The 21,025-nt window shown below is 47.4% G+C and overlaps 1 protein-coding gene across 3 annotated transcripts in view; it reads left to right on the top strand.

Annotated features, from left to right (window-relative positions):
• Nucleotides 1-21,025, top strand: part of LOC149437136 (protein FAM169B-like) — a 318,096-nt gene that overhangs the window by 24,180 nt on the left and 272,891 nt on the right. For all 3 annotated transcript variants that reach the window (XM_089661085.1, XM_089661084.1, XM_089661083.1), the window contains exon 3: nt 2,673-2,809. In XM_089661085.1, the coding sequence (XP_089517211.1) occupies nt 2,673-2,809 (137 nt within the window). The remainder of the gene's footprint in view (nt 1-2,672; nt 2,810-21,025) is intronic.

Below are 21,025 nucleotides of genomic sequence, written 5' to 3'. Positions count from 1 at the left end.
GAACTCACTTTCTTTTACAGCCTTGCAGCAGTGCTACTGATTCTTAATAGCAGCCCCACACATCTTGCTGATGTTTGTGCGTTCGCGCACACCAAAAACCATGGTGCCTCAGTACTATGCGTTGTGGTGAGGCGTGATTTTTAAAATGGCACCTTTTTTTGTGTGTTTCTGTGCATAGGGCAGCCCATTGAAATTAATGCGATACTAACCCTAGGGTCATATATGTGTGGGTGGTGCCATTGTGGATCCACACGAAAATCTGTGCAGCCCCACCACCCGCACAGAGAATTACGGACCCGGGGGCGGGCACCATTAGTTCTAATGGCGCGCCACCCGCATTGGAAAACGCAGCCGTACTGGGAACCTCAGTTCCTGTGTGGGCTGCGTTTTCCAAAGAAGTGCAGGAACTTCTTTCCTGCGTGTCACGGGAGTCCATTCAAGTGAATGTGTGGGTGGTGTGGCTGCACGGATTTTCGTGCGGATCTGCAGCGGCACCACCCACACAGATGTGAACCTAGGGTAACTCCACTAGTGAAAAGTCATTACACTTTCTTTAATAGGAATAAAAAAATTGTTTTGCATGTAACCCAACAAAACTGGAGAAATCAAATGTTTAAAAGTAATCGGCTACATTCACACGGGCAGCCAGGGGTGGTGGAGCTACACGTTGCATGCACACAGTGCAAATCAATGGCCAGTCCTGCTGTTGTTCACATGTCAAAAGTGCAGCACTAAGCCCGGGTTCACATATATGCGGTGCGGTACATCGCATATGATTCGCACAGAAACCGCACCGCATTTCTGTGTAAATCAAATGCGATTTTTGTGCAGTGCGATTGGAGCCATATGTATGGCTCTAATCGCACCTGCACCAAAAAGGTGCAGGACCCTTTTTTGGTCCACACTAGAATCGGATTGCAAGGGTATTCACACCTATGCGATCCGATTCTGCACATCACACCGCGTTTTGTGGACTGATTTCGGGGTGTTGTTAACTTAACATACACACCCGCAGCGGTTCGCATGAACGGGGTTCGATTCTGATGCGGTACGGAATTCGCACAGAAAACTGCAAATTCCACACCGCATCAGTGTGAATCAAGGCTCAGAGAACAATGATCAACAATTGACATAAATCGTAATACAAATGAGTCCAAAAAATATTTGCAGGAAAAAAGTAACAGTCCCAGAGTATTAGATGCAGTCTTCATCCACACTTCATCACATAGCTCTTCATAAATCGTAACACTGCAGTGATCCACCACCTCGTGCTCAATAAAATACGCTTACCAAAGCAAATGCAATCAGAAAAAGAGTCAAAATATGTTTATGTATCCATTTGGTCCCTGTCTGAGGCAATGTGCACCTCCTTTAGTCCGATTACACCCTCATAGAAGCCTCGTCCTTCTGCTTGTAATACTCGGCTATATAGTAAGTAGAGAGCCAAAGGAGCCACATAGTGTAAAACCGCATTCAAAAGTTTATTAAACATACTAATTACTCACAGTGTTACAATGAATAAGTGTGTCAGGGCTCCGGGTATGACCAGAGGTGTGTGAACTGACACAGGGAAACGCAGGCTTCAGATATGGTATAAACAATATGATTTATTAAGACTAACAATACAAAACGCAGTGCAAAACTAAACATAAACACAGTGCATACAAACCAAACCAGCTACAGATAACAATACATACAATGCAAGAGTCGTCAGGCAGGCCGGGTCAGTAGCAAACGGGCAAACGGAGTACCAAGAACAGGCGGGAGAGTGGTCGGGGTCACAAGCTGGGTTCAGTAACTCACGGGCAGCGCGGTGCAGAGGGTCAGGCAGAGAATGGTCGGGATCACAAGCCAGGGATCAAACAGGAGAAGTCAGCAGAGGTCAGGATCAGGCAGGGTCGGCAACAAGTCAGGCAGAAACCAGAACAGGAACACAGGATACAAGATACAGGGGCCCATGGAAATACACACACCAAGGCCCTGACTGTGAGTCTGGCCATTCCTTAAATACAACCCCTGCAATCAGCTTAAGGTGTTTGGCTGACTGCAGGGGTGAGTCTCTGATTGCTGAGAGCACCCGCTGGCCAGCCCTGGTACTGCAGCCCACAAGGCAGGTGAGTCCCACCATTATTGGCAAGTCCATTCCTGACAAAGTGCTTGTCAAACATGAGCCAATCCCAGGACTGAGATGGGCCGCATACTTAGATCTAGGTGCGTGATGACGTCACAAGCATTAGCTCCTCCATACGCGTTTCGTCACATACGACGTCAGGGGCAGCTGCTGCACTTATTCTCTGACCGAAAATTCTTTTTTAGGTTTATTTGTTATTCACAAAATTGCTTATCCGAATGGATACATGTAAGTAAAGCCTCTGACCAACCCTGGACACAGACAGTGTGTTTCCAGGAATGGCATTTATATGTTGTCTCTGGCCACAGCTAATCAGCCAGCGTGCATGTGCCCATGACACAGAGTGCATCTGCCTCCATTGGCAGCGTTCAGTCGCCTCTAAGTGCAGCGAACTATTTGCCTGTGTGAATGGAGCCTTATTGTTTCACATCACTGTCACTCTGGTGTGTGCTGCCTGTATAACTTTGATAGGCAGCAGCAATTCTTTGTTCCAGTTTCTCTACAAAGCCAAATGTATCTAATGCTGTCTGTTATTTTGCAGAACGATGCTGCCCCATAGACTGTCTGATGTCATCAGATTTGCAGAGCCTTCTGGAGCAATCAGACCAGCACTTCTTACAGATCACCCAACAGCAGAGCGATTTTGTTGAGGTTTTCTACTGTCCAGATGGAGAGAAGGTGGGTAGGAGAACTAGGAATATCAGAGGATCTTATAATATTTTTTAGAATGCTTCTGCACTGTCATTTAGTAGAGTGCATATATTTATTTATTTCAGGTACTTATATAGCGCCGTCAATTTACGCCGCGCTTTACATATATATTGTACAATCACATCAGTCCCTAACCCTCAAGGGGTGTACAATCTAAGGTCCCTAACTTTCATTTATACATACTGTAATGGGGTTCGCTCGGCAGCGGGTGTCTGTGACCCCCTGGATGGGTGCACAACACAAAAACACAGGCACAGCACAACAACAGTGGAGGTGAAAAACAAAAAGGTGCAGTTTATTTACAATATTTACAGAAAAACGTCAAACCAAAAAGAAACATCAAATCAAGACCAACTTGGCTACTTACTGTACAAATAGCTTCCCTAGCTATCCACTAGGTACAGCCTGATGCTATACCTAGTTGCTGGTAGTTGGAGGCTTCGCCACACAGGCTTTTGTCTCCCTGCACACAGATAGGCTGTTGCTCCCCAGTCAGGCACAGATCTGGTTCCAGGTTGGAGCAACTCCCTAAGCAGGCTGGAAGGTTTTATACCAGCCTTAATGAGCCCACTACCTTCAGCTGGGCTCATTAACCCAGTGCTGAAGGACTCAGCACTTCCCCCTAGTGGAACAAATCCCCATAGAGTCTGAACCTTGGACAAATGTATCGTCCATCCAGGACGCAACCAGGTGATTTCACCTGCCTACTGTCACAATACACATACTAGGGACAATTTAGACAGGAACCAATTAACCTACCAGCATGTCTTTCAGGTGTGGGAGGAAACCAGAGTACCCGGAGGAAACCCACGCAGGCACAGGGAGAACATGCAAACTCCAGGCAGGTGGTGCCGTGGTTGGTATTCAAACCAACAACCCTAGTACTGCCAGACGAAGTTTGCTAACCATTTAGCCACTGTGCTGCCCCGCAAAGGTTCCCCATAGTAGCTTTAATGACAGTCCCTATGCTGTCCCTCCTCTGGAACCTCTCCCTATGCCAGGCACATTCTCCCTATCAAGCAGGTTCCTGTCCCTGACCTAACCACAGAAAAAAAATGCACCAAATGCAATGAGCCAGTGCTTTTTACAAGCACAGCTCTCACTAAAGATGGCCACAGGGGTCATCTGGGTGGCCACATCCAAAAAAGGAGAAAAAGTGTGAAAATAGAAACCTAATGCAGCCAACACATCTAGGGACCGGTAAGCTGTAATACTGTCAATTTTAGTTCTTGTATTTAGCAATGTAATGTTTGTACGTCATGCTGAGATCACATCACAGCGTTGTTGCAGGGCTCAGGTAATTTCTATAATTAGGACTCTCATCTGCTTGAGCTACTCTGTTTAATTTATCTCCATGTTTTGGATTTCGGTCATGTTGCATGACCCGACTTATTTGAGTTTTAGATTACAGATGTCCTGGCATCCTGCCGTAAAATTACTAAAACAACGTAGTCATTGGTTCCATGTAGGTTAAAGTGGGCCTTCACCCCTCCAGACCATCTAAGGCTTTGTGTATTGCCGCTACCCTCTGCAATTTAAAGTGGCACTTTTTTTTTTTGGCTGTTTTTTTTTTTTTTAAACTTTATACCTGGCCACCCGCCGCCAATGTCTCTTTATATAACCACTTGAAGACAAATGGGGGGTTATTTACTAAAACTGCATGGTGATAAATCTGGTGCAGCTCTGCATAGAAACCAATCATCATCCAGGTTGTATTGTCAAAGCTTCATTGAACAAGCTGAAGTTAGAAGCTGATTGGCTACCAAGCACAACTACACTAGATTCTGAGTGCACCTGCTTTAATAAATCTCTTCCCAAGCCTTTTTCTGACACGTTTTGTTTACATGTAAAAATCTGTATTTTTTTTAGAAAATTACTTAAAACCCCCCAAAATTATAAATCTATATATATCTATATATACAGTCAGGTCCATAAATATTGGGACATCGACACAATTCTAACATTTTTGGCTCTATACACTACCACAATGGATTTGAAATGAAATGAACAAGATGTGCTTTAACTGCAGACTGTCAGCTTTAATTTGAGGGTATTTACATCCAAATCAGGTGAACGGTGTAGGAATTACAACAGTTTGCATATGTGCTCCCCACTTGTTAAGGGACCAAAAGTAATGGGACAATTGGCTTCTCAGTTGTTCCATGGCCAGGTGTGTGTTATTCCCTCATTATCCCAATTACAATGAGCAGATAAAAGGTCCAGAGTTCATTTCAAGTGTGCTATTTGCATTTGGAATCTGTTGCTGTCATCTCTCAAGATGAGATCCAAAGAGCTGTCACTATCAGTGAAGCAAGCCATCATTAGGCTGAAAAAACAAAACAAACCCATCAGAGAGATAGCAAAAACATTAGGCGTGGCCAAAACAACTGTTTGGAACATTCTTAAAAAGAAGGAACGCACCGGTGAGCTCAGCAACACCAAAAGACCCGGAAGACCACAGAAAACAACTGTGGTGGATGACCGAAGAATTCTTTCCCTGGTGAAGAAAACACCCTTCACAGCAGTTGGCCAGATCAAGAACACTCTCCAGGAGGTAGGTGTATGTGTGTCAAAGTCACCAATCAAGAGAAGACTTCACCAGAGTGAATACAGAGGGTTCACCACAAGATGTAAACCACTGGTGAGCCTCAAAAACAGGAAGGCCAGATTAGAGTTTGCCAAACGACATCTAAAAAAGCCTTCACAGTTCTGGAACAACATCCTATGGACAGATGAGACCAAGATCAACTTGTACCAGAGTGATGGGAAGAGAAGAGTATGGAGAAGGAAAGGAACTGCTCATGATCCTAAGCATACCACCTCATCAGTGATCATGGTGGTGGTAGTGTCATGGCGTGGGCATGTATGGCTGCCAATGGAACTGGTTCTCTTGTATTTATTGATGATGTGACTGCTGACAAAAGCAGCAGGATGAATTCTGAAGTGTTTCGGGAATATTATCTGCTCATATTCAGCCAAATGCTTCAGAACTCATTGGACGCTTCACAGTGCAGATGGACAATGACCCAAAGCAGACTGCAAAAGCAACCAAAGAGTTTTTTAAGGGAAAGAAGTGGAATGTTATGCAATGGCCAAGTCAATCACCTGACCTGAATCTGATTGAGCATGCATTTCACTTGCTGAAGACAAAACTGAAGGGAAAATGCCCCAAGAACAAGCAGGAACTGAAGACAGTTGCAGTAGAGGCCTGGCAGAGCATCACCAGGGATGACACCCAGCGTCTGGTGATGTCTATGCGTTCCCCACTTCAGGCTGAAATTGACTGCAAAGGATTTGCAACCAAGTATTAAAAAGTGAAAGTTTGATTTATGATTATTATTCTGTCCCATTACTTTTGGTCCCTTAACAAGTGGGAGGCACATATGCAAACTGTTGTAATTCCTACACTGTTCAACTGATTTGGATGTAAATACCCTTAAATTAAAGCTGACAGTCTGCAGTTAAAGCACATCTTGTTCATTTCATTTCAAATCTATTGTGGTGGTGTATAGGGCCAAAAATGTCAGAATTGTGTCGATGTCCCAATATTTATGGACCTGACTGTATATATATATATATACATATATATATACATACATTTTTTTTTAAAGCAGAGCAGAGGCCCTAGAGAATAAAGTAGTGACTGTTGCAATTTTTTATGTCACACGGTATTTGCACAGCATTTTTTCAAACAATTTTTTCTTTAAAGAATACACTTTTTTGAATTTTAATGTACAAAAACACAATATAATACCCAATTGTTTGGTAAAATATAAAAGATGATGTTATGCCAAGTAAGCAGATACCAAATCTGTCACACTTTAAAATTGTGCAAGAACAAAAATGGCGTCAATTTTATTATCCATAGGCGATATTCTAAAAGTCTTTACAGGTTACCACTTTAGATTTACACAGGAGGTCTGGTGCTAGAATTGCTATCCCCGATCTGACGATCGCTGTTTGCTCATGTGTGCGGGACCGACTTTTGCGTGCGCCTTTGCGCATGAGCATAGGGGGTGGGCGGTGCACTTTAATGTATTTTAAATTATTTATTTATTTTTATTTTTACATTGTTTTAGTTTTTTTTTTTCACTTTTATTGTTATCACAGGGAATACAAAACAATAGGCAGTGACAGGTTCTCACTGGTTGGGGACCCCAGCTGTCTCCTCTGCCATTAAAAGCTTTGGTATGATCTTATGCTTTTTTCAAACCCCTAAGGCAGGGGTCTCCAAACTTTCTAAACAAAGGGCCAGTTTATTGTCCTTCAACTTTAGGGGCCCAGACTGTGGCCAGCAGGAGTGGACATTTTACTGGCATCATTGGGAATAAACATTGCCAGATTTGGTATTAGGGGGAGGAACAGTGTCCTATCATTAGGAGGAATAGTGCCCCATTATTCCTGTCAGTGGGAGAAATGGTGGCCATTTGTTGGTGTCAGTTGGCAGAAAAGTCTTTTGTATCAGTGTGAGGAATAGTGCCCCAAGGGCTGGATAAAGGTCAGCAAAGGGCCACATCCGGTCCCAGGGCCGCAGTTTGGAGACCACTGTCCTAAGGGTTTGTTTATAACCTCAATACCAGAAATTATGAAATGCGCCATCACTTCTGGTTTCCTATACCAAAGAGATGATCAGAGCCATTCCGGTCTCCGATTACCTCTATGGTGAGCTAGCGGAATTACTGGCTGGATGCTCAGGTCTCCTGGTGGGACAGGAGAGCCCAAAAGTGCTGTGGAATGTGACGGGAGGGATGTCCCCTCCCGCTGCTAGTAAAAGCAAAGCAGTGGCTAATTAGCCACTGGGATTGCTTTTACAAGAAATCTGATCGCCGGCTGAAAAAAAAAAATATGGGTACATAAGAAAACGAACATCGCTGGTTGTCAAGTGGTTTTGGAGACATTGGGGTTTATTAGACCACCAATGTCTCTTTATGAAAACATTGGGGGGTCTATCAGACCCTCAATGTCTCCCCTGCCCTCCAATACAGCTAATCAAGAACACATTAATAGCCACATGGGGAATCGGAGAATACATTTTTCCCGATCACCTCCTGGTCTCTCTATACCACCAGTTTTTCGCAGTTCTGGGCTCCTCAAGAAAGTGGCGCAGGACCCAGGCTGCTGTACCTGATCAGTAAATGGTAGCAGCAGAATGCTGGATCCTTCCAGATAAAAGTGATTCATGTGGCTCTAAAGCTACCCAATCACTTTTATGGGGCTCTGAAAGTGTGCCCCATGTACCTTCTTGCCGATTCTCTAGGGAGCCCGAGATCACAGGAAACTGCTGGTACAGTAAAACCAAGAGGTGATCAGGAAAGCATCATTCCCCAACTCCTCCTGCGACTAATGATCTGTTCTTAATTGACTGCATTGGAGGGCAAGGGAGATAGTCCCTCCCAATATCTCCATAAAGAGGACCTGTCACCTACCCAGTGCTATCGCATAGGGGGCTTGATAGTCTGCTTCTGATAACAATAAAATTGATATGTTCTTGAATAGAGGCAGTGGAAACATTGGGGGTCCAATAGACCCTCCAATGACCCTCCAATGTCTCCATAAAGAGGACCTGTCTCCTGCCCAATGCTATCACATGGGGAACTTGTTAGACTTCTTGTGATAGTTATAAAGTTGAAAAAAATAAAAACAGAGTAAAAAAAAATCCTATAAAATAAATAAAAGTTATTAAAAACATGTTTAAATCACCCCTGTCACCCCTGTACATATATCATAACAAAGTAATTTCTAGCAAAAAAATGCAGATTTTAACTTGCGTGCAAAAAAGGCAAGTGGTTAAACACATCTCAGTCATATTTAAACTTATGTTGATGCAAAAAAGTAATTATTTTGACAGATCTCTTATCATGAGGTAATCCATGACTCCCATGTAGTTCACTTAGCGTGTTCAGGTGTTTTATGGTTTCCATTTAAATGTAGCTCCTATGTTTACACTGAAATTTGTGACTCCGTGTTTAATGCCACTTCTCAATTGCTGATCTCTGTACCTAATATCCAGTTGTGCAACCCTTAAATTAATGTGTTTGCTAGTAAAAGGGCCCACCCAAAGTGTTCAGAGAGACCCTGCTTGAACCTTGCCTGGATTTTCGTAATGCTCATTTTAGAGTCCTCCCTACGTCCCTCACATATTTTCAGTGCCACCTCCCTTTGCTGTGGGGCCTGAGCAGGAATTCTTAGGAGGTTGTTTAGCACTTTTCTAGCATCAGTTGTAAAAAAAAAAAAAGGGGAGTATTGTGAATTAAAATAAAACAAGTAATATAAGGTTCAGGATGGCAGTATTTTCAATATGCAGCTTACATCAAGAACACGGGAACATGACCTCAAACTAGCAGGAGGAAAGATGAAGGCTTTTTTAGGGGGAATGCAGGGGAACACAGTTCTGGCACTTCCAGCATTAAATGTATGCAATGACAAGGGGTGCTGAGGTGTGCTGGAGGGTCTATTGATGCTGGCTGCTGGGGATATATTGTCGTTGGAGGAATCTATTGTTCAGGGAGGGGGTCTATTGTTGGTCTCCTAGATTGTAAGCTCTAACGAGCAGGGCCCTCGGTTCCCTCTTGTACCAAATTGTATCGTAACTGTAATGTCTACCTTCATTTTTGTAAAGCACTGTTGGCACTATAGAAATCCTATATAATAATAATAAGTAAAAGGGTCTTATGTTTCTGGGGAGGGTGTGTGTGTGTGTGGGGGGGTAATTGTTGCTGGGAGGAATCCACTGTTGAGGGAGGTATCTATTTCTGCTGGGAGATCTATTGCTGCTGGTGGGGGTCTATTGTTCCTGGGGCGGGTCTATTGTTGCTGTGGGGGTATTTTGTTGCAAGGGGTCTATTGTTGCTGTGGAGGCTATTGTTGCTGTCTGCAGAGGATCTATTTTACTGCTTTTCTTGTGACCATTAAGAGATTCCATACAAATTACTTAGCATCACAAAAATTGGATTTTTCCTACATACCTGTAAAATTCTTTTTTTTAGAGTACATCACGGGACACAGAGCAGGCTATTCATGACTATGTGGGTTATAGGCCACCTATAGGTGAATGGACACTGGCTGACCAATTAGAGAGAAGGTCCTCCCCTATATAACCCCTCCTATACAGGAAGTACCTCAGTTTTTGTAGCCAGCAATGACATTCCAGAAAGAGAGGTGGGACCTCTGTGTCCCGTGATGTACTCCAAGAAATGGATTTTACAGGTAAGTATTTAGGAAAAATAAAATTTTCCTTGTACATCATGTGACACAGAGCAGCCTATTCATTACTATTTGGGATGTCCCAAAACAATAGGAAATTTAAGGGGAGGGTGATAGCCACCATCTGTAATCCCTCAGGACCTACTCAGCCATCCATAAAACACTGCGGCCAAAAGCAGAATCATCTGCGGCTCTGACATCCACTTGGAAGAACCTTGTGAATGTGTGAACCAAAGACCGTGTAGCAGCCTTGCAAGCCTGAGCCACTGACACCTGATGGCAGATTGCCAAAGACGCCCCCACACTCCTGGTGTGTGCCTTTACCCGAAAGGGTGGGACTTTACCTTTCAAACCATAGGCTTGAATGATCAATTGGCGGATCCAATGAGAAATAGTTGCCTTGGATGCCGCCTGCTTCTTTCTGAGGCCCCTCTGGCAACACAAATAGAGCATCCGACCTCCTGACTTGTGCTGTTGCCTTTAAGAAGATCCTTACAATACGAACCACATCTATGTTATGCAGAGATCTTTGTCTTGCTGACTGAGGCCTAGGAAAGAATGAAGGCATAACTATGTCCTGATTGAGGTTAAAGCTAAAAACCACCTTTGGTAAAAAGCACGGATGAGGTGGCAACACCACCTTTTCATGATGCAAAACCAGAAATGGTTCTCTTCAAGATAGAGCTGGCTGCTACACCTTTCTTGCTGAAGTTATTGCCACTAGAAACAACACCTTACGAGGCAACAGGACCAGTGGAATCTCTCCAGCAGGTTTAAAGGATGGCTTTTGCAAAACCTCCAAAATCAAGTTCAGGTCCCAAGGACACAAAGGCAACCTGACAGGAGGAGCCATACGCATCACTCCTTGTAAAAACGTGCGCACCAAAGAATGAGATGCAATGTGCTTCTGGAAAAAAATAGCTAATGCTGAAACCTGGCCCTTAATGGTACCAACAGCCAAATTCTTCTGCAACCCTATTTGAAGAAACGGCAGAATCCTGCCAATCACATACTTTCGTGGGTGCCATTTGTGAACCTCACTCCAGGCAATGTAAGCTTTCCAGGCTCTGTAATAAATGTTCATTGAAACTTCCTTTCAAGCACCCAACATGAAGGGGAAGTATGCGACTGCTATGGCATTGTCAGACTAAATTCTTACAGGCCAACCCTAAAACCTCGATGCCCAATACCTTAGAGCCAGCCTCACTGCTCAAAGTTCCAGGACATTGATGAGAAGAACCCTTTCCCATGGAAGCCATGTTCCCTGAACTGTGGCCTCCTCCAGAACGGCCCTTCCCAACCTGAAAGGTTGTAATCGGTGGTTACCAACTTCCACACCACTGGCCAAAAGGATCTTCCATTTTCCAAATTATGAGTTATCAACCACCAATTCAGGCTTTGCCACACCACTGGAGACAAAGATATGCAGTATTTCAGGGCTGGAATCTTTTTGTTCCAAACAGACAGAATGTACCTTTGCAGAGGTCTGAAGTGGAATTGGGCATAGGGAATAGCCTTGAACGAGGACACCATCTTCTCCAGCATCCTCATACAGAGGCGAATCGAAGGATACCTCTTGGCCTTCAAACTGCAGACCTTGTTCTTCAGGGTGCAATGTTTCCCTGGAGGCAAAAATACCTTTGCCTGAACTGTGTCTAGGACATCCCCAAATACTCCAGGCTCTGCACTGGTTCCAGGGCTGACTTCTTGAGGTTGAGCACTCACCCCAGCTGTTCCAGGATCTGGAAATGCTGAGCCCCTACCGCAAGAAGTCTTTGGTGAGAATGAATATTAGTACATGATATGCATCCTTGATGTGTATGGACGCTAAAAAAATCTCCCTCCTGTAGGGAAGCCACTACCAACCGAACCAATTCCATATGAAAGGATTGGATATTTAGGAACTGATTTAGCCCCTTTGAGTCCAAAATGGGCCTTACATCCCCATTTGGTTTTGGGACTGTAAACAGGTTTGAATAAAACCCCTGAGACCTTGAGCCTGCTGGAACCTCCTTGAGCCAATAGGCAATCAAGTGCCTGAAATAAAGCAACTAAACAACTTTTGCACCCAAGGTCTCCTTGGGTTTTGATTCTGAGATCTACCCCTGGAGTCTGGGACCTGTGTGTGGCGAAACGACTGTTTGGTAGATGAGGGCCCAGCAACCAAAGCCCCTGACACCTTAAAAGAACAGCGTTTAGATTTCCTTTTAGAGGGTAGAAAAGCACTTTTACCCCTGAAATCTTTTGGATATATTTGTTCAAATCTTCCCCAAACAGCCGTTCCCCGTGAAAGTTAAAACCTGCCAACAATTTTTTTCATGGCTGCTCTGCTGACCAACTCTTCAGCCACAAAATCCTGTGCATGTGCACTGATAAGAGGGCCAAGCAAAAAATTTGCTGAATTGAATTCTTAAGAGCATCAACCGCGACACACAAAGCACGCGGAACATCCTCCAAATTCTCGGCTGAGCATTCCCCCTGCACTAATGGCCTTCCAATCCATTGCTTGACACAGTCACAGGCAAATGCCAATAGCTGCCACAGCTGGCTGTGCAGCAGAACCTGCCAAAGAGAAGGAGGCCTTAAGGTGAGACTTCAGATTCTTATTTGCTGGGTCCTTGAAAACCTGTACATTATCCAAAGGAGAAGTTAAAGATTTATTCATAGATGAAACAGCTGCACCAACTACAGGCAACCCCCATTTCTTAACAAACTTTTGATCCATTAGGTACAAAATAAAAAACCTCTTTGGTGGAACAAAAACCCTGTCTGGGTGATTCTAGTCAGCATTCATAATTTGCTCCAGAAGAGGATGCACCAGAAAGACCTGGGTACTCTGTGAAGGCTTCAAAGAGCCCAGGGAAGAATAAGTAATCTCAGAGGTTTCTATCGGAGGTAGCCTGAATCCAGATTGTACCATATCAGTGAGGTTTTGGACTAAAAATCTCTAAGACTGGGAGGCAGAGACCTCCTGCTTCTCCTTAGGGTGTGACTCCTCAGACAGAAATTCTACTGCCTGACCTTCCTCCAGCTCTTCCTCATCCTCAGGCTTCACCCATTCCTGCTCCAGGGTTGGTGGTTCTAGTGACGGGGATCTATCCCGGTTCTTAGTCCCCTGAGAAACTGATGCAATCATCCCAGCAATCTTATCTGCTAAGGCTGAAGTTAAATCGTTTTTGGTTAGATATGCTGAGGCAGAAGCCCCAGTAGCAGCCACAATGTCAGACAGACGCAGAGGCTCAGACTGTCCAGTCGCTTCTGGCCTGTCAGGAGAGGATATTACAGCGTACCTTCAGCTAGTTTGCTCTGGGCCTGTCGGTGGTACATTAGTGCCCTTTCTTCCTGCACCTACTCTACTCAGCTTTCTGGAAGACATTACTTCAGACCTTTTCACCTCCTCCATCTCAATGCAAATGCTGCCTTATGAGCCACCTAGGGCGGCTCCTGACTGACTGGTCCACGCTTTCCCCTTAGGGGAGTACTTGCGTGCCCCTACAAAATAGTCGCTCTGTGTCCCAGCCACAAGAGATTTCTCAGCAGCAGCAGACCACATGTGTCCTGGCCTCCAGATAAACAAAATATGGTCGACTTCCGTTTCCGGCCGCATTCCCTCTAGTGGCCAAAAGCAAAAAGAACAAGCACAACTCAGGAGCAATAGTGAGCATTCCCCCTGGTGGAAACTCAGTCACAACACCTCTCCTTTTCCCTCCAATTTAGGGCTTTGTTTGTTTCTCTTTACTGAGAGAAAAAAAAGAGATATCCTACTACTCCCACCACAGGTCTCTGACTTCCGTCAGGCATCAACCTTCACCCATCACAGCGGGCATTGCCATGCAGACCTTCAAGGACTCAGTCCCCATGCTGAAGTGCTACCGCCTTGGATCCGTATAGCACCTCGCTGGAAATGCCTTGGTCAGATTTAAAACTGCACAGGGTTCCATCTGCACCGTAAGGCTGCATTACAGGCAAAACTTGATTCTTCTCCTTAGTCAACGAGGCTTGGGTACCATCCATTTTAGCTTGTAGCCTTCCTAATGGATTCGATTAAAGTCCCTGATTTGCTAAAGGAACCGTTTTGCACTTTCAGTTATGCTTCAAGAGCACAGCAACACTTTCAGTGACTATCCATCTTACAGACACTGGCGAAATAACTGAGGTACTTCCTGTATAGGAGGGGTTATATAGGGGAGGACCTCCTCTCTGGTCGGCCAGTGTCCATTCACCTATAGGTGGCCTACAACCCACATAGTTATGAATAGCCTGCTCTGTGTCCCGTGATGTACCATAAAGAAATTATACTTGGTTCTGTATTCTGTTTTCTCCCCCCACCCCTTCAACCTCTGCAGCAATGCTGGCAGCACTCATACATCTATTTCCCAAAGGCAACCTCTGGATATGACGCTGAGCATGTGCACTTCTTTGATCGACCATGGCAAGTCCTGTTCTGAGTGGAACCTGTCCTCTTAATGTCAGGGCAGGAACGCTGGAATGGGCAGGCAGGCCTATGGTACGGTCACGCTGCGACTGACGACAGCCACTACCCACAGACCAGAGTCCCTCAGGGCGCGGAGTCTAAGCCCCAGGCTACCCTTCACCAGGGCCCCTGATGGTGGGGATGGACTTGACGCAGCCTGAGACCAGGTTGCGGCCCCCGAGTGACCCCAGCTGCGATAACGACTGCCGCCAATGGCGTACAGCTGGTGGGAGCTAGATGGGAACACAAGTAGAGTAGTCAGACAAGCCGGGTCAATAACAACGGAGCAGACAGTACTAGACGGTAGGCAAAGAATACTCAGGTCACGGGCCGGGTTCAGCAACGGGAGGTCAGATAAAGGGTTAACGCAGAGAGTAGTCTTGTCCAAGTCGAGTCGGTTACCAGGAGAGCAATGGGAACAACACAAGAGCTTGCAACAGGGCAACATACAGGACACAAGTGCAGAGCACACTTGCAGACAGCAGGTTTAAATGTGCTCAACCACACCCTTCTGAGGAGGAGCCGCAGAAGCCTGAAGGCATAAAGGTTCCCACCATGCTTTGCAGAAAACCAAGATGGATGCTAGCTCATGGAGATGCACAAGCTCTGAAGAAAGGTAGGACCTTGACAGTACCTCCTCCTCAAGGGCCCCTCCCCCTCCGTGGTTCAACAAAAGGTTTCTGAGGAAATCGGGCGTGAAAAGCGCGGAGCAGGGCAGGAGCATGAACATCCGCGGAAGGAACCCAGCAACGTTCCTCGGGACCATAACCACGCCAATGGACCAAAAACTGTACCCGACCGCGGACCAACCGAGAATCCAAGATGCGGCTCAACTCATACTCCTCATGGCCGTCGACCCTGATAGGACGAGGCCGAGGCGGAGAGGCAGTAAAGCGATTACAGATCAGAGGTTTTAACAGTGATACGTGGAAGACATTGGAGATGTGCATCCCAGGAGGAAGAGCAAGGGCATAGGCAACCGGGTTCACCCTGCGAAGAATGCGGAAAGGACCAACAAAACGGGGGGCCAGCTTTGGTGCGGGCACCCGAAGCTTGAGGTTGCGAGTGGACAACCACACCCGATCTCCGACCTGGTATGAGGGAGCGGGCAACCGTCTACGATCAACCTGGAGCTTCTGGCGCTGTGCTGAGTCCTTCAAGGACCTCTGAATCTGCCCCCATGAGGAGCGCAGAGCAGCCAGGTGGTTATCCACAGCCGGAATGTCCTGTGGAGAGAACAACTCAGGCAATACAGCGGGTTGGAACCCATAGTTGGCCATGAAGGGGGACATCCCAGAGGAGGAGTTGACAGCCGAGTTCCTCGCAAACTCTGCCCATGGCAGGAGATCGACCCAGTTGTCCTGATGATCCGATATAAAGCAACGAAGGAATTGTTCCAGGGCCTGGTTGGAACGCTCCGCAGCCCCATTGGACTGAGGGTGGTAGGCCGAAGAGAAGGAAAGCTTGATACCCAACTGGGAGCAGAAGGCGCGCCAGAACCTGGACACAAACTGGCTCCCACGGTCCGAGACAATCAGCTTGGGCAACCCGTGCAAGCGAAAGATCTCCTTGGTGAAAACCGTAGCCAGTTCTTGTGCAGTCGGCAATTTCTTGAACGGAACGCAATGGCACATCTTAGAAAAATGATCGATCACCATAAGAATGACCGTATGACCTTGAGACACAGGAAGATCCACAATAAAATCCATTCCCAGGTGTGACCAGGGACGCTCCCCATTGGGAATGGGTTGCAGAAGGCCCAAAGGAAGGTGCCGAGGAGATTTATTCTGGGCACAGACCGAACAAGCTGCTACATATGAGGCGATGTCAGAACGGAGAGATGGCCACCAGAATAACCGAGAAACGACCCAGGACAATTGGTTCCTACCAGGATGACCGGCAGTCTTGGAATTATGGTAGGTACGTAGCAAGCGGGTACACAATCCCTCAGGTACAAAACATCTTCCAGCAGGTCTCTCAGGGGGAGCGTTAGTTTGAGCCGCCAAAATCTGCTCCCCAAGGGGAGAAGTCAGGTTGGTACGAATGGCAGCCAGGATCTGGTTTGGAGGAATGACCGAGGTCGGCTCAGTGTCCTCCCTGGACAGCTCAGAGTATTGCCGCGACAAGGCATCAGCCCTGACATTCTTGGAACCAGGCAAGTAAGAGACCACATAGTTAAAACGTGACAAAAACAGAGCCCACCTGGCCTGACGGGGTGTCAACCTCTTAGCCTCCGAGAGATATGTGAGGTTCTTGTGGTCAGTGAGAACTAGGACCGGGACCACAGAACCCTCAAGCAGGTGCCTCCATTCCTTGAGAGCCAGAATAATGGCCAACAACTCCCTGTCTCCAATCTGGTAGTTGCACTCTGCAGAGGAAAGCTTCTTGGAGTAGAACCCACAAGGAAGTAGGGGTCCCTCGGGTGACCGACGCTGGGACAAGAGGGCGCCTACTCCTGTCTCAGATGCATCAACCTCGAGAACAAAAGGCAACCCAGGATTGGGATGAGACAGAATTGGGGCCGAAGTGAAGGCGGCTTTCAGAACCTTGAAAGCTGAGATGGCCTCGGGTGACCACTCGTGAGGTTTACTGCCCTTCTTGGTCAGATCTGAGAGAGGCTTTGCCAATGTGGAAAAGTTCCTGATAAACCTCCGATAATAGTTGGCAAATCCCAAAAAGCGCTGAATGGACCGAAGACCACTGGGACGAGGCCAATGCAGAACCGCTGAAACCTTCTCAGGGTCCATAGAAAAACCCACCGGGGAAATGATGTAGCCTAAAAAGGCAACCTGGGATTGGTGAAATTCACACTTCTCGAGCTTACAGAAAAGCTCGTTTTCACGTAACCGTTGCAGCAGCCGCTTAACATCCTAGATATGAGTCTCCATAGACGCAGAGTAAACCAGGATGTCATCCAAGTAAACCACCATGCACTGCTGCAACAAGTCACGTAAGACATCGTTAATAAACTCCTGAAAGACCGCGGGTGCGTTACACAACCCGAAGGGCATAACCAGGTATTCATAGTGGCCGGTTCTGGTGTTGAACGCGGTCTTCCACTCATCGCCCTCCTTGATCCGTACAAGGTTGTAGGCAGCCCTAAGGTCGAGCTTAGTAAAGACCGTTGCTCCCTTGAGGCGGTCAAACAACTCGGTGATCAACGGAATAGGATAAGCATTTTTAATCGTGATCCGATTGAGACCCCTAAAATCAATGCAGGGTCTCAGCTCACCTCCCTTCTTTTTCACAAAAAAAAACCCAGCTCCTGCTGGAGACGTAGACTTGCGAATGTGCCCCCGGGAAAGCGCATCCGCAACGTATTCCTCCATGGCCTGATTCTCTGCCACTGAAAGAGGATACACCCTGCCACGCGGAGGAGTAGCACCAGTTTGTAAGGTTATGGCACAATCGTATGGACGATGAGGAGGCAGAGCACCGGCACGCACCTTGTCAAACACGTCCAGGTACTCCCCATATTCAGTGGGCAGCACAGAGTCCGAGGAGGTGCACAGCACCTTAACCGGACCACGGATGCAACCTGCCCCACACCGTGGTGACCATGAGAGAATCTCGTCCGATCGCCAATCAAAGGTCGGATTGTGCCTCTGAAGCCAGGGATAGCCCAAAACCACGGAGTAGTGCGGGGAAGAAATTACCTGGAAACAGGCCAATTCCCTGTGAACAGCCCCAATAGCTACCTCCACCGGCAGGGTCTCGTGGGTAACCTGCGATGGATGCAAGGGCCTGCCATCTATCGCTTCGAGAACCAATGGAGTCTCTCGAGCCTGCAGAGGAATGGAGTACTGGGCCGCAAACGAACTGTCCATAAACAAACCGCCAGCCCCAGAGTCTACCAGCGCCTGGGCCGTCACCGAGCCTCCTGCCCAAGAGAGGACAACGGTGATAAGCGGTTTATCTTTACGGGAAACCGGGGACGAGGAAACTCCACCCAAGATCTGCCCCCGACAGGATCTCAGGTGCGGGCGTTTCCCGGACGGACCGGACAGGACTGCCGAAAATGCCCCCCGAGTCCACAGTACAGGCAGCGACCCTCCCGACGCCGAGAGGCCCGCTCCCCCTCAGAAAGGCGAGCAAACCCCAGCGGCATGGGCTCACTACCAGACAAACCATCCCCAGGAGGCGTGGGAGGAGAGGGAGGCACGGGTGGGACAGAAAACGTAGGCGCCAAACGGTTAGGAGGCCTCCGCAGCCGCTCCTTAAATGAAGGCCTCTCTCTGAGCCTGGTGTCAATCAAGATTAGGAAGGAGATGAGTGCCTCTAACTCCACAGGCAGTTCTTTAGCTGCGATCTCGTCCTTCAACGCATCAGAGAGACCATGAGAGAAAGCAGCCACTAGAGCCTCATTGTTCCAACCCACCTCTGCCGCCAAAGTACGAAATTCGATGGCGTACTCGGCAACGGTTCATGAACCCTGATGCATGGACATGAGCAATTTGGCAGCAGAAGCGGAGCGAGCGGGTACGTCGAATACCGTACGGAAGGAGGCAACGAAACGGGTAAACACATGAATCACCGGGTCATTCCTCTCCCATAAGGGATTAGCCCAGGCCAAGGCCCTATCAGAGAGTAGCGAGATTAGGAAGCCCACCTTTGCCCTCTCAGTAGGGAAAGCGTGAGGTATTAATTCAAAGTAAATCCCCACTTGGTTAAGGAAACCACGACACTGACTCGGTTCCCCACCAAAGCGCTGAGGAAGAGGGGCAGAACCAGTCATACCTGGGTACCGCGGGTTCCGCAACAGATGCGAAGGTAGGTGCAACAACCGGAGCAACAGTGGGAGAGTCCACCGGAGTAACAACTGACCTAATAGCCCCAGGGGTAAGGTGCGCTGTGCGTGCAAGCAGAGCCTGCAACGCCTGAGCGAACTGATCCAACAAGCGATCCTGTTGGTCAAGTCTGGCGAGTAACATAGGGATCGAAGGCGTACCTGCACCGTCAGGATTCATGGCACTTGTGTAATGTCAGGGCAGGAACGCTGGAATGGGCAGGCAGGCCTATGGTACGGTCACGCTGCGACTGACGACAGCCACTACCCACAGACCAGAGTCCCTCAGGGCGCGGAGTCTAAGCCCCAGGCTACCCTTCACCAGGGCCCCTGATGGTGGGGATGGACTTGACGCAGCCTGAGACCAGGTTGCGGCCCCCGAGTGACCCCAGCTGCGATAACGACTGCCGCCAATGGCGTACAGCTGGTGGGAGCTAGATGGGAACACGAGTAGAGTAGTCAGACAAGCCGGGTCAATAACAACGGAGCAGACAGTACTAGACGGTAGGCAAAGAATACTCGGGTCACGGGCCGGGTTCAGCAACGGGAGGTCAGATAAAGGGTTAACGCAGAGAGTAGTCTTGTCCAAGCCGAGTCGGTTACCAGGAAAGCAATGGGAACAACACAAGAGCTTGCAACAGGGCAACATACAGGAAACAAGTGCAGAGCACACTTGCAGACAGCAGGTTTAAATGTGCTCAACCACACCCTTCTGAGGAGGAGCCGCAGAAGCCTGAAGGCATAAAGGTTCCCACCATGCTTTGCAGAAAACCAAGATGGATGCCAGCTCATGGAGATGCACAAGCTCTGAAGAAAGGTAGGACCTTGACAGTTAAAAAGCTGTATGGTCTTGGCCACCGTGCTGCAGCTCAATTTCAGGGTCTTGGCAATCTTCTTATAGCCTAGGCCAGTGATGGTGAACCTTTTTGAGCCCGAGTGCCCAAACCGCAACACAAAACCAACTTTTTTATTTCAAAGTGCCAACACTGGAATTAATCACTTGCCTACCGGGCACTTCTACCCCCTTCCTGCCTACAGGGCACTTCTACCCCCTTCCTGCCTACAGGGCACTTCTACCCCCTTCCTGCCTACAGGGCACTTCTACCCCCTTCCTGCCTACAGGGCACTTCTACCCCCTTCCTGCCTACAGGGCACTTCTACCCCCTCCCTGCCTACCGGGCACTTCTACCCCCTTCCTGCCCAGGACAATTTTCAGCTTTCAGTGCTGTTGCACTTAACAATGACAATTGTGCGGTCATGCAACACTGTAACCATATGCAATTTTTATCATTTTTTCACACAAATAGAGCTTTTTTTGGTGGTAATTATTCACCACTGGGTGTTTTATTTTTTGCACTATAAATGAAAAAAGAGCAAAAAATTTAAAACATAAAAGGTTTTCTTTGCTTCTATTCTAAAAGTTTGCAAACAGGTAATATTTCTTCTTTGATGTGCGTTGGTGAGGCTGCACTGATGGGCGGCATTGATGAGGCGGCACAGATAGGTAGCACTGATGAGGCGGTACTGGTGAGCATTGATGAGGAGGCACTGATGATGCAGTGATATGCAGGAAATGATGGGCACTGACAAGCGGCACTGACTGATAGCGCCAACTGGAGCCACTGACAGACGGCACTGACCGGCGGCACTGCTGGGCATCATTGATGGGTGGCACTGATGGGCAGCACTAATGAGGTGTCACAGATAGGTGGCACTGATA

Source organism: Staurois parvus, unplaced genomic scaffold (genome assembly GCF_062004578.1).
Source record: "Staurois parvus isolate SC_StPar_1 unplaced genomic scaffold, SC_StPar_1.0 ptg001306l, whole genome shotgun sequence".
Classification (NCBI taxonomy): domain Eukaryota; kingdom Metazoa; phylum Chordata; class Amphibia; order Anura; family Ranidae; genus Staurois; species Staurois parvus.
This window is presented reverse-complemented; position numbering and strand designations above follow the sequence as displayed.